We start from the raw sequence: 14,593 nt of genomic DNA on the forward strand, positions 1-14,593 counted from the left end.
GATATAATTACCCCTTATTGGGGGCAGAACAGCCCTATTGGGTTTATTTCATGATTAAATGATTCCCTTTTCTCTGTAATAATAAAACAGTACCTGTACTTGATCCCAACTAGGATATAATTACCCCTTATTGGGGGCAGAACAGCCCTATTGGGTTTATTTAATGGTTAAATGATTCCCTTTTCTCTGTAATAATAAAACAGTACCTGTACTTGATCCCAACTAAGATATAATTACCCCTTATTGGGGGCAGAACAGCCCTATTGGGTTTATTTAATGGTTAAATGATTCCCTTTTCTCTGTAATAATAAAACAGTACCTGTACTTGATCCCAACTAAGATATAATTACCCCTTATTGGGGGCAGAACAGCCCTATTGGGTTTATTTCATGGTTAAATGATTCCCTTTTCTCTGTAATAATAAAACAGTACCTGTACTTGATCCCAACTAAGATATAATTACCCCTTATTGGGGGCAGAACAGCCCTATTGGGTTTATTTCATGATTACATGATTCCCTTTTCTCTGTAATAATAAAACAGTACCTGTACTTGATCCCAACTAAGATATAATTAATCCTTATTGGAGGCAAACAAATCCTATTGGGTTTTTTCAATATTGACATGGTTTTTAGCAGACTTAAGTTATGGAGATCCAAATTACAGAAAGACCCCTTATCCTGAAAAAACCCAGGTCCCGAGCATTCTGGATAACAGATCCCATACCTGGATTTTAAAAGGCGCACTATAACTTGTGCCTATATTATGATCAAATACAAGTAAATATTACCTTTGAATTATATTCTGTTTCTTTTTCATGACACAATTTGGATATATCCCTAACTTCCTGCCATTATCACAGAGATAAAAATTTGTTATGCTACTTATTCAGATGCATCTGGAAGAGGAATAGACAGAGCAAATCATTTTTTTCTTCGCCTTCAGAAACCATCAGATGTGAATATAATCTTCCTGTTAGCATAATTATACAATCATTTACTCAGCACGTACCTGTGGCCTTGAATGTCCTTAGTGAAGTATCTCTAAGGCTGCTATAGGGCGAAAGTGTTGGCCACTGATTAGCTGGTAGGGTGTAATCAGCTGAGCTGGCATGAGTATTTATCTAAATAGCTAATGACTGGCATTGACTAGATAATACCATATAAATCAGCGTTTTAGATTCACTTCTGTTGATTTACATATATTATATATATATATATATATATATACATATACGCCATATAAAGATTTCTGATATAAGATCTGATATTAGATTCACTTCTGTTGATTTACGTGGTACAAAAGAATAGCTTGAAATCCCTGCTATGTACATGTGTGTTCTGATTTACAGAAAGACCATCTCCTATAGGCTCCATTAAAAGCAAATAATTCAAATTATGAAAAGTGATTTCTCTGTAATAATAAAACCCAGCTAAGATATAATTACTCCTTATTGGGGGCAGAACAGTCCTATTGGGTTTATTTCATGTTTAAATGATTTTTGTAGACTTAAGGTATGGAGATTCAAATTACAGAAAGATCCCTTATCCAAAAACCCTTTGGTCACTGAGCATTCTGGATAACAGGTTCCATACCTGTCCTACAAGGCAATCATATAATATCTGGGCAGCCTCTCCAGACTGTCCCATTTCCCTCTTTTGTTCGGAGAGGACCTTTCAAGTCCTCTCCAAACAGCTACTAAGCCGCTATCAATTTTTTATACCAGGTTTTAAGAAGCAATTTGCCAAAGCCACATTCTATATCCAGCCTTTTTTCGTTTGACTTCTGGGAAATTTATGTGACTTTTGTACATAGCACTTGTGCCCTTTCTGGCTTCCTTTTAGACAGGATTTCTATTAGAGGGCAAAAGTGGTGGCACTTTTTTTGCAATTGTGAATAAACGGTGTAACCCATAATTATTAGTATATGTGGCATTACATTGAAATCAGATCTTTTTGTAATGGACCCAGAAAGCCAAGCTGGCTTCTATTGGCTATTGCAGTCTTTTATTTTTTCCTCTAGGACAGTGGTGGACAAACTGCGACTCTTTAGCCCCTTTGAATTTGGCTCTTCCGGGTGCGGGCTCGCATGTACAGTGCGATTGCACTTTCGTTGCCCATAGCAAAAATCAGCAGGATGGGGTGGTCTTTGGGCTATGGGAGATGCAGCGCAGGTGGGGGGTGGGATACGCAATGCAGGGGAGGTTCACTAATTGAATGCACGAGTGAGCCAGTGACAGTCTGCAAAAAAATTGGCTCTCAAAAGAAATTTTAATCGCTGTTTTGTTGATTTGGCTCAATTGACTAATAAGTTTGCCCACCACTGCTCTAGGAGAATGATCCCCAGCAAGTGACTTATGAGTAACCTGTAGATCACCACCCCCTTTGATGTTACTCCCAGTGGCCTCACAGCAGGTGCCATTTTTAAATCTCTGGCTTGGAGACAAGTTTTGGAAGCACAGAGACAGTTTTACTCCAAGCAGAGCCTCCTGCAGGCCAGCAGTCCACATGGGGCTACCAAATAGCCAATCACAGCCCTCCTCAAGGAACATTTTTCATGCTCGTGTGGCTCATTAGCACTTTTTACATCTGAGTGTGGCTGACGAGTAAAAAAGGTTGGGGATCCCTGCTCTAGGACACTAGGAAGTTCTCTACGGGGTTCTAATGACCTTGAGATATGTTTAGAGGGAGATGTTATTTAAACCCACCTTCAAGCTGTGCAAGGTGGTTATAGGTCCACAATCAGTAAAACTTTTGCTGCTGTTTATTTTTTCAATGTAGTTTTCAAACACTAAAGTAGAAACTTTGTCTTCCTTATACGGTTTATTTCTCGAAAAGAAAAACATGAAAACAATTGAGAGATAAACTGTCAGTCTAAAGGATTTAGTAAGCCTCCAAGTGTGGACGTACCATTTGTAATTACTGCTATCCATTTCAGAGATTCTGCAGATAAATCCTTTCTTTGCAGGATTTCCTGGAGACTCTTTGTATTAATGTTATCATTATTTTCGTCCTAACCTATAATAGAGACTCATCTGGTTTGAGTCAAATCGTTGCATTGCTTGGCGGTAGTTCCTTTCCAATGTGCTGCTTAGAACTCATTGAAGCTGAAACGACAGAGGAAATGCAAATCATCCTCTCACACTGATGATGTACAGTGGCGTGATTGTGTAGCTGTACGTATGGCTCGTGGGCTGACCACATGAAAGGAGTCATTTAGAGACCAGATGAGCTGAAGCTGGGTTCAGTTAGAAAGTATGTGTGAGCTTCAAAGCTTCTAGACTACCATTCCTATTTAAAATAGAAAGTTTTCCCTTTTTTCTTTATTAACAACACTCTTTGTCTTGTGATAGGACAGATTTGTTTGAACCTGGATTAAAAAAAAAATACAAAACTTCCTTACCTCTGCAGAAATGCTATATATGAAGGTAAAATGGATTGTCTGGCTGTACTTCAAAGGTAGATTTCAGTTATAAAGACCTTGGATTTCTGGAGTGTTTAAGGAAGTCCACACATGATATCGTCAACTAGATGGCATCTTTTAAATCCGCTATCTACTTTATACCAAGAGTTTAAGCCGTTAAAGCATGTCTTCTTAATTGGGCATGATATAGGGACACACTGTATGGCCATTTTAGCCTGCCGTAGTACCTGTAGTACTTTGTGTGACTTTTACTATTTTTTACTACTTTCAGATACAGGAATAGGACCTGTTATCTGTAATTGATACTTGATGTACCTGTACTTGATCCCAGCTAAGTTATAATTACCCCTTATTGGGGGCAGAACAGTCCTATTGGGTTTATTTAATGGTTAAATGATTCCCTTTTCTCTGTAATAATAAAACAGTACCTGTACTTGATCACAACTAAAATATAATTACCCCTTATTGGGGGCAGAACAGCCCTATTGGGTTTATTTAATGGTTAAATGATTCCCTTTTCTCTGTAATAATAAAACAGTACCTGTACTTGATCCCAACTAAGATATAATTACCCCTTATTGGGGGCAGAACAGTCCTATTGGGTTTATTTAATGGTTAAATGATTCCCTTTTCTCTGTAATAATAAAACAGTACCTGTACTTGATCCCAACTAAGATATAATTACCCCTTATTGGGGGCAGAACAGCCCTATTGGGTTTATTTAATGGTTAAATGATTCCCTTTTCTCTGTAATAATAAAACAGTACCTGTACTTGATCCCAACTAAGATATAATTACCCCTTATTGGGGGCAGAACAGCCCTATTGGGTTTATTTAATGGTTAAATGATTCCCTTTTCTCTGTAATAATAAAACAGTACCTGTACTTGATCCCAACTAAGATATAATTACCCCTTATTGGGGGCAGAACAGTCCTATTGGGTTTATTTAATGGTTAAATGATTCCCTTTTCTCTGTAATAATAAAAGAGTAGTTTGTACTTGATCCAAACTAAGATATCATTAATTCTTATAGGAGACAAAACAGTCGGTTTATTTAGGGGGTTATTTATCACCGTTTAAATTTGAATTTCTTTCCATGATTCAAGGTTTTTTTTTGCGCTAAAACTCAAATAAAATATTCAAATTATGGTTCAAAAACTCAAATGTCTGATATTTCCTAGGTGCAAAACCCCCCAAAACTCCAATGTAAAACTTCAGCACCTAAAAGCTTGTGAGATAATGTAGAAGTCAATGTCCTAGGCAAAATCAAGCCATATTTTCAATTAGAGATTCTCAAGTTTTTTTCAAATTTGTAAACGCACAAATTCAAGGTATTTGAGTTTTCTATAGTAATAGTGGTTTTTGTTAAAAAATCACAAAAAAATCCTATTTTGTGCAAAGACAACGAACATTTCGGAATTCTTTAAAGCTTTGGTTACACTTTCCTCGGGACTATCTTTTTTCCAGGTTTGATCTGTTGAGTCCCATTGAGTCCTATGGAAGGCTTGCAAAGCCAAAAAGGTTTTCGTGGCTTAAAGAACTTTTCGCATCAAAAATTTGGTGACTTTCGGAACGCAATTGCGATATTTTCGTACGACCGATAAAAAGGTATTTTAGAACATCAGAAATTATCGTAGTTACTTCGAATTTTTACCATATTTAAGCCCAGGAAAACATCGGATTTTAAAAGTATGAAGGTCAAAATTACTGACCCCTTATCCAGAAAACCCCAGGTCCCTGGCATTCTGAATAACAGGCCCCATACCTGTATTGTGTTTGCATTGACATCAGGCAAAGACCTCTTGTCTGCTAGGACATGCCCCTATGTTAGTAGAACGAAAGGAGGGTTTTGGGACTAGACTTTGAAGAAATGGAAAAAACCCCACAAAACTATGAAACTTTTTTCCCCAGAAATCCAGAGTAATTGTGTCTGCCAAAAACATTATTGTGCTGTTGAATTAACCGCATAGTCCCACTGCTCTTTCTCAAAGACATATTGCAGAAAAGGGCAGCAGAGCTAGGCACACACATAAGCACATGTGTCCTGTTCTTTTGCTAGCCATTTAAAATTAAATCCAAGGAAGGTCAACGGTAGAGGATAGGCCCCTTTTTTCAACATGTGTAGTAACCACAGCCTACCATTGTAATGTAGCCAGAGGCTTTCATAAAGTCTTCTCCACTTCCCAGTAATGATGTTGGGCAGGGCTACTGTAAGTATGAAAGGAAATGGCCATTTCCCTGCTGTTTATTTACCTTGCCACACACATGATAGAGTAAGGTACTCATAACATACAGCCAAAAACGGATGCCCAGAATTCCTGCTCATAAGTAAAAAAATAAATAGGAACACACAATGGACTATACAGCAGCAACATGTAAAAAAAAAAATCACTCTTGGTTCCTTCACTAACTCTTGGCCCTTTATCAAAACACAGTAGTTGTATTAAGATAAATAGCAAATTTGACACTTCCGTTGTACAATTTAGGTCATTTAACACTGCAGCTGGTTCCTTTCATTTACATTTTGCCATGGAGACTTTAAAAATACTGTTGTGTATTCTAGATATCAGAGGTTGAACAGGTTGCACTGGGTCTGGACCACTACATTGATGATTTATTTATTTTGATGTCTTTGCAGGAACTTTAGGAAACAACCAAATATGAGATTAGGAATTTACAGGGGTCTTATACGCACAAAGAATAATAGCTTTCACCAAAGAAGACCAGTTGGTAGTGTAAAGGGAGCAGAGTACAATCACAAATGGGAGGGTTGAGGAATATGGGGCATGGGGAGATGGTTTGCTGACCCTATGCATATACCCTTTTTGATGTAAAAGTATGAATTAATATTCTGTTAATTGTAAATGATATGCATTTAGGCTCATTATGCCCATTATTTTACCCACTTCCTTTTTGGAACCCCCTTCCAATGACTTTCTTTTGAAACAAAAATAAAATTGAATTGAAAAATATAGGTATTTCAGGCTAAATACATTTTGCAGTTTGCAGTTGATAACTGCCTTAAATACATATGTATAAGTGGATGTGTGTTTAGAAAATAAATATGTAAAATAATTATATATGCCAGAAACAACTGTTCTAACTTTTTCCTTTTGTCTCCCATTCTTTTTAATGCGTGCCTTAAAGGAGAACTAAACCCTAAAAAAATAATTATGGCCAGGAATGACATATTTTATAAACAAAAGTTACTGCACCAGCCTTTATGTTTATAACTAAAGATAACTAAAGATTTAAGTTGTGCACCGGTGGGTCACCATCTTGGAATTTGCAGGGACTTTTAGTGCGACTGAACATGCTCAGTGCGCTCTGGGCACTTGTTAGAAGCTAAACTTAGGGGTTGTCGCAAATCCTCAAGCAGAAGGGGACACTACAGAGCTGATTTAGTGATGTGCTAGTCGGCCTGAAATCCGCGGGTTTGGGCCAACCTATGCTTGTAGGTGGGTTTGGGCTGAGCGCTCACGTCTGCTCTCCCTGCCCATGACGTTCCTCTGCCCAGCTTGAACCTTCAGCAGCCTGTATTTATAGGCCATCCCTTTTTTGTGACATCAGGGATGGGGCGGGTCTGGCCTATATGGCGCCTACACATTTCCACAGCGTTTCACAGAGATTATTCATCATTCCCTGCCCCAGAGGAGCTTACAGTCTAAGGTCCCTATCTCATACACGCCCACTATGGTCAATTTAGTCAGAAGCCAATTAACCTGCCTGCATGTTTTTGGAGTATGGGAGTAAACCAAAGTACCTGGAGGAAACCTACGCAGACACGGGAAGAATTTAGTAATTCCTCGCAGATAGTGCCCTGACTGGGATTGCACTGAGCCACCATGCTGCCCCGCCACACACCTGTCATATCGTGCCACCTATAAACTTATTTTGTGGTCAAATAGCATTTGGTTAATAGAGTACAGAGGTTCAAAATGCTGGCTGCCTGTCTCTCTGTATATTGTTTATTTGCTATATAAGTTATCTTTCATTTTGTTCCCATTCCCAGCAGCGAATGGGAACTGTCCATGGCTACGAATGCCAAAGCTCAGACCACTTTTGTATATAAAATGCTAGCGCTGTATATGCGTGCACACAAATTCCCATACTCATATTTACCCTTGCGACACATTTCCGCAGTCTTATGGAAGTCATTTGGGTGGAACTGCTCTTTTACAGGTCACAGGTTGTAATCTGCTGTCACACGAAACAGCTGGAAGCACCAGATGTGATTCTCCGTGCATTTAGTGTGTCATTTATCTTCTATTAATCTATTGAAACATTTACATGTAAGTTACCAAGGCCTGCACGTGTTCGTGTATAGTAGGGAAACACTGATATTTTGGCAAGAAAACAAATGTTTCATAAGTGTGTTTTTACCTGTTAGCAACATTTCAATAAAAAAAAAGGCTGGGGAGCAACACAAGCACAAAAACTTTCATAGTAGGTGACCAATAAGGACACAGTTAATTAGTGTGGACTGGCAGACTACTAAAGGGTCTGTTTGGCAGGACCCGTGGCCTCTAAAACATGTCTCCAAGTCAGAAATTCAAAAATGGGCACCAACTTTGAGGCCACTGGGAGTGAAATCAAAGGGGTTGGTGAGCATCATGTTGCTCACGAGCCACTGGTTGGGGATCACTGGTGTAGCACTACAAGGTAGACTGTGCACAAAACGTTCCTAGTAGGTGACAAATAAGGACAGAGATTGGTTAATTAGTAGCCTAATGTGGACTGGCAGACTACTAGAGGGTCTGTTTGGCAGGAACCGTGGCCTTCAAAACATGTCTCCAAGTCAGAAATTAAAAAATGGGCACCAACTTTGAGGCCACTGGGAGTGAAATCAAAGGGGTTGGTGAGCATCATGTTGCTCGCGAGCCACTGGTTGGAGATCACTGGTGTAGCACTACAAGGTAGACTGAGCACAAAACGTTCCTAGTAGGTGACAAATAAGGACAGAGATTGGTTAATTAGTAGCCCAATGTGGACTGGCAGACTACTAGAGGGTCTGTTTGGCAGGACCCATGGCCTCCAAAACATGTCTCCAAGTCAGAAATTCAAAAATGGGCACCAAATTTGAGGCCACTGGGAGTGACATCGAAGGGGTTGGTGAGCATCATGTTGCTCACGAGCCACTGGTTGGGAATCACTGGTGTAGCACTACAAGGTAGATTTTGACCCGGACCCAACCCACAGTCTGCAACCCGGACCCACATCCTGCAACCTGCATTTTTACTAGCTACGACCCACTACCTGACCTGTCCCTCAACTGCCTTATCCACAACCCAATCCGTGACCATTAAACAGTAAGTGCTGTTGTTGCAAACTGGAAGTTACATCATCAGAAGTGGGCGGGGGGAGTAGAAAAAAAAGTTTAAAAAAATGTTTAAATTGGTAAAATAAAAATAATATAGGAAATCTAATATAAGATGCAACTACTCATACCTGGGTCAGCTGTAGGAACTGCAAATAAATTGCAGTTATCCTTATAATTGATCACATGAGCCACAGGCTGAGGGCTTCTCGCTGGCAACAACAGGAAGCAATTGCCAGCCACGTTTCCCCATGCAGTTCCATTTGATTGTCGAGTAATTGTAATTTGAATGCAGCATTGCATCTGATTCTGTATAGATCCAATTTTAGATCCTGCTAATTTGACTCATCTCTAGTGCCTATTTCCTATACTTTCTGGAACTGATTTCAAAGCAGTAGTTTAAAAGAATATAATAGGAGTGGTTTTGGTGCCAAGTCCGGGAGATCAGGGTTGAGGGTAGATTTACTAACATATGAAAATGAAATGAATATAATATGACAATGAAATCAAAGCAAAGGTTGCTTCAGGTCATTATATAAGCAGCCAAAAGAGTGCAGGGAGAGCCTCTTTTAACAATTAATTGTTGGAAAAAAGTTTTACTGTCCCACCCTAGCGCCCTTTTACAGACCCACAATAGTGCTCTATTATTGACCCACCCAAGCGCTCTTTTATTGACCCACCCAAGCGCTCTTTTATTGACCCACCCAAGCGCTCTTTTATTGACCCACCCTAGCGCTCTTTACAGAACCACCCTAGCGCTCTTTTACTGACCAACCCTAGCGCTCTTTTATTGACCCACCCTAGCGCTCTTTTACTGCCCAACCCTAGCGCTCTTTTACTGCCCAACCCTAGCGCTCTTTACAGAACCACCCTAGCGCTCTTTTACTGACCAACCCTAGCGCTCTTTTACAGAACCACCCTAGCGCTCTTTTACTGACCCATCCTAGCGCTCTTTTACTGACCCACCCTAGCGCTCTTTTACAGACACACCCTAGCACTCTTTTACAGAACCACCCTAGCGCTCTTTTACAGACCCGCCCTAGCAATCTTTTACAGACCCACCCTAGCGCTCTTTTACAGACCCACCCTAGCAATCTTTTACAGACCCACCCTAGCGCTCTTTTACAGACCCACCCTAGCAATCTTTTACAGACCCACCCTAGCGCTCTTTTACAGACCCACCCTAGCAATCTTTTACAGACCCACCCTAGCGCTCTTTTACAGACCCACCCTAGCAATCTTTTACAGACCCACCCTAGCGCTCTTTTACAGACCCACCCTAGCAATCTTTTACAGACCCACCCTAGCGCTCTTTTACAGACCCACCCTAGCAATCTTTTACAGACCCACCCTAGCGCTCTTTTACAGACCCACCCTAGCAATCTTTTACAGACCCACCCTAGCGCTCTTTTACAGACCCACCCTAGCAATCTTTTACAGACCCACCCTAGCGCTCTTTTACAGACCCACCCTAGCAATCTTTTACAGACCCACCCTAGCGCTCTTTTACAGACCCACCCTAGCGCTCTTTGTTGATGCAATGCTGACCTATATTCTGGCATTGCACCTAGGTCTCTGGCGTCTTTTTATTTAGAGTTTTTGCGCTGAAATGGGACGTGATGACGTCACACATCTCCACACATCGCCAACGCAACGTTGCAGTCATGGGCACTACCATCTTGGGACAGAAACAGAGCTCTCCTAATCGTAGCACTCTTGACAGTCAGTGACCCATGGCAAACAACCAAATATTTTCTTAATTATTCAACCTACAACTGACTGAAAGAAAAATCCAGTCACTGATTGGTTGCCATGGGTTACTGCCCATTGCACATTTGCCCACTGTTTATAAATGAGCCACAGGATAGCTGTTTGATTAGAACTTAGTCTGTAAAGTTTATCCATTTTGTTTATTTTTCTAAACAAAACTCTTAAGCTTAAATTGCACGCATGACTGTGAAACATACATTAAAACCAACAGAGAGATGTTTTATTGTACTTTAACCCACATGGAAGCAAATATTTAACATGCATTTCTTTTATTTAATTAAGGCATTCTAGGTTATTTAGACAGACAGAGTAGCAAAGGATGAGCAAAAACTTCAAATCTGCTTATAATCTTCTATATATGTTACTTTTATGTTTAGGGTTCTGTTTACAAGTTCAGTGCTGAACCTGGCAGAACTGGCGGTGCTTCGACCAGACCTGGGGAAATTAAAGAAGATCCTCTACTTCCACGAGAACCAGCTGATCTATCCTGTTCAAAAAACGCAAGAGAGAGACTTTCAGTATGGCTATAACCAAATTCTTTCATGGTATGTATAGTTAATTTAGTAGAAAAAGTGATGTGTCGGCACTCTCAGCACTGGACTATTGAGTTTACAGTCACAAACATGATTTTCTTACTACGTTTTAATTAGTAAATCTCCTTTGGCAAAACGCATTTCAGTGCTCAGTGTCTGGATGCATTTTGGGCTATTTACAATTAACTGTTTGGTATCGATTGTAAGTTCTGTAGCTGTAAATATCAAGTACCTAACTACCAGTTGCACTTCATTCTGTGTCTGCCTACACACACCGTGGCAAGATGAAAGAACTCCGGCAGACAAGGGGTTAAATAGCCCTGTGTTTCAAATGTAGTTGTATGTATCCTCTCTGAAACTCTGCATTCATTGTTGCCTTTAATTTCAAGGCTCATCATCCATTACTGCAAATGGCAGTTCAGCAAATACTGTATCTCAGCTCTAGACAAAAGTAGAGCATGATCCAAAAAGTTATAGATGTATCATCTGATAGAGAATATTCCTACCCCATTGCTGTTATTCAGTGACTTGGGTTTTAATAGCAACCAATCTAGCTCACTGGGCATCTTTCATACTATACACATCAAAGCGAATCCCCTCTTCCAGTTGTACAGCCCTTAGACCTGAGGAACAAGATTTAGGAGAGTGTTTTCACACCCCGGCAGGCTACAATAATTCTTATACCAAAGTTGTCTTAAGGTGGCCATACATGGGCAGATTTAAGCTGCTGATTCGAGTCCATTAGACTGTTGTGTGGGGACACCCGACAGACCTCCCCTACTTTTCTCATCAGATCAAGGGCTGCATTGGATAATTGATGCGTTCCTCACTCCTACAGCTCCTATACCCGTAATTGTAATTTGATCATTTGGCCCCAGGACCAAACAATCAAATTAGATAAAGCAAATATAACCACATCCGGCCCAATATTCTGTGTTCCAACTCACCAAATGTAAAACGTGGTCCATGTGTACCAGCCCCAGACCATACCCATCAACACCATTAGTGGGAAGTGCTCAAAGAAGCCACGAAGGTCACCATGTAAACATAAGTTAAAAACACAATTAAAACCAGAATACTTTATTTGAACAACATCTCTCATGCTCCAAGAGCACTAACTCATAGGGGCACATTTACAAAAGCACGAACGCTCCGAGCGTATTTCGCCGATTTTTTCGGGCGTCCGCACGACTTTTTCGCATGGCGCACAACTTTTTCGTACGCCGCACGACTTTTTCGGACGTTTGCACGAAAAAATCGGAAAGGTTTTACCGCTGTTTATAATTGTTCGGTACGAAAATTTTTAGACTTTCGGATCGCCAATACAATATTATCGTGACTAATACGATTTTTTCGTAAGCACTTTCGTGATATTTGCGATCTTACGAAATTTTCGTTTCCAATCCGATTTTTTCCCATTCGTGATTCGGATTCATGGATTAGTAAATGTGCCCCATAGACTAGATGTCAATCTGGAAGGCTTGATTTTCCCGTCATATTGAGAACCGCATTTGCTCACTGATGTGGTCCTCACACCAACAGCTTCTATACCCACCATTGTAATTTGATCATTTGACCAAGCAATCAAATTAGCCCGATATCTTCTGCCTTAGGTGGGCATATCAGGAGAAGATCTGCTCGTTTGGTGAGGTTGCCAAACAAGTGTCTAATTCGATCATATGGCCACCATTAGACTTAAATTTCTCAGATATAGGAAGGACAGTGTTTTTACACCCTGGCGGACTACATTGGTCTGGATGACTCAAGATCAGCAGGGGCCCTTGTCCATGCTAGCATTTTTCAGTAGCTATTACAGACAAGTGAAGGTAGTTGGGACGGGTTGACCCCTGGCAGATTGACAGCCCTGCTCCCAAAGCAGCTGACTTGACTTGGCTATTATTTCTAAAGGCACAGTCAACTTATTTTAAGCATAAAAGTGGAACATTCTGCTCTATATGTGATCTTCTACACTACTATTTTAACTTCGGCTCGCAGCCCATAATTTTCACAGTGCTTAATGGATGATCCACAGGCAGCTACAGCTTAATATATCAACATCATGGCAAACAGTGAGTTAGCAGAATGATGTCACAGGGTTAACTGGTACCTTTGCCCATTGAATAAAGACACTGCACAACTGACTGTCCCACAGGTGGCAGATATAATGCTTTCGACCTGCACCCAGATTGCACCAAATTTTTTGTCATAATGTCAATATTCCAAGCACATCAGCCACCTGGCAATCGTGCAGCAGAACCCCTGTGTCTGTCAGCACCCAGCTCGTAATGCTACTTACTCCTCCGCTATCATATTACACTCCAGAGGTATATGATTTCCATTGATTTTTCTCCTTCTGCCATGTAGTGCTTTCTCCATGCTGCTTGTCCCCATTTTATTATAGATCAGAGTATATCAATAGAACTTATTCTTTTAGACAGTTTTCCGAAATCGCTTCAGTGGGTGTAAAACAGAAAATTAGAGGTCAGTTTCCTTTATCTTGTATAATGAAGTGAAAAGAGACAATTTGATGAATACTGGAATAAAAGGGCCTCTTTTTTTTTTTTTTGCTCCATTACACTCAATGAAGCATAGCAGCATCCGTTTAACAGTTATAGCTTCATATGGAGTTAAGTAATGTTTCAGACCTTTAGCAGCAAAGTCACTGCATTTTTTAAAAGCCGGTAGGCAATCAGTCAAAAACATTGTTTTACTTGAGCTCTGTGTGAGGAATAATATAATTCCTCTGTGATAGGATTCAAACATGTCACAAGCCATTATTCTTTTAACACAGAGCAGCTGTTATAGTAAGTAATGTTGTACTCACTGAACCCTAAATATGTGGTTTATTTGACCTTACATGCCAGCCAAACCGTTTTATTAACTTATGATCGTACAGAAAGAGCGGCTGGTTCTGTAATAGAGCAGACTGAAGCTCTTTGCTCATCATAGACATAGGCAGTTGTTGGATGAATATCGTAGAAAGGTGTCTTAGGCCATGTTTCCTAGGTTAGGACAGCATTGGTCTTAAAATTAAGTGTACCCTTTCTTAATGTGGCTGTACATGGGTAGATTTAAAGAGACACTGACACCAGAAATTAAACCTTATTTTTTACATCTATCATAACATTCTCTTTGCATGCTATTTGCCATGTTCCTCTATAAGGGGGCGGCCATATTTGTGCAGCACGAGTCCGTTTGCCTTAGAAGCTATAACTGATGGGCTGAGAAGGGACAGTCAGGTTGGCAAAAAGCTGTTACAAAAGCAGGCCTATCAGCGAAAAACCATCAACATGACCTATTGGTAACTTTTAATGAACATTCCCATTTTGAAGAGTATTTTTTTTTTAGCATCAGTATCACTTTAAGCTGCCAATTGGGGTCCTTCAGACTGACTCGCCAGCTTATTTGGCCCCATATGGGGCCCTCCAATGGGCCTCCTCAACCAATAACTGGCGGATTTTCTGTTTGATTTTTGACTGCATTGGCTCATTGATGTGATTCTCGCTCCGACTTCTTATATTCCCTTTATGGCCCAAGGGCCAAATAGTCA

General features: G+C 40.3%; 1 protein-coding gene across 4 annotated transcripts in view; it reads left to right on the forward strand.

Annotated features, from left to right (window-relative positions):
• Window positions 1–14,593, forward strand: part of gtdc1 (glycosyltransferase like domain containing 1) — a 143,721-nt gene that overhangs the window by 18,730 nt on the left and 110,398 nt on the right. For all 4 annotated transcript variants that reach the window (XM_012970328.3, XM_012970329.3, NM_001007983.2 and 1 more), the window contains exon 3: window positions 10,888–11,055. In XM_012970328.3, the coding sequence (XP_012825782.2) occupies window positions 10,888–11,055 (168 nt within the window). The remainder of the gene's footprint in view (window positions 1–10,887; window positions 11,056–14,593) is intronic.

This window comes from Xenopus tropicalis, chromosome 9, assembly GCF_000004195.4.
Source record: "Xenopus tropicalis strain Nigerian chromosome 9, UCB_Xtro_10.0, whole genome shotgun sequence".
Taxonomy (NCBI): Eukaryota; Metazoa; Chordata; class Amphibia; order Anura; family Pipidae; genus Xenopus; species Xenopus tropicalis.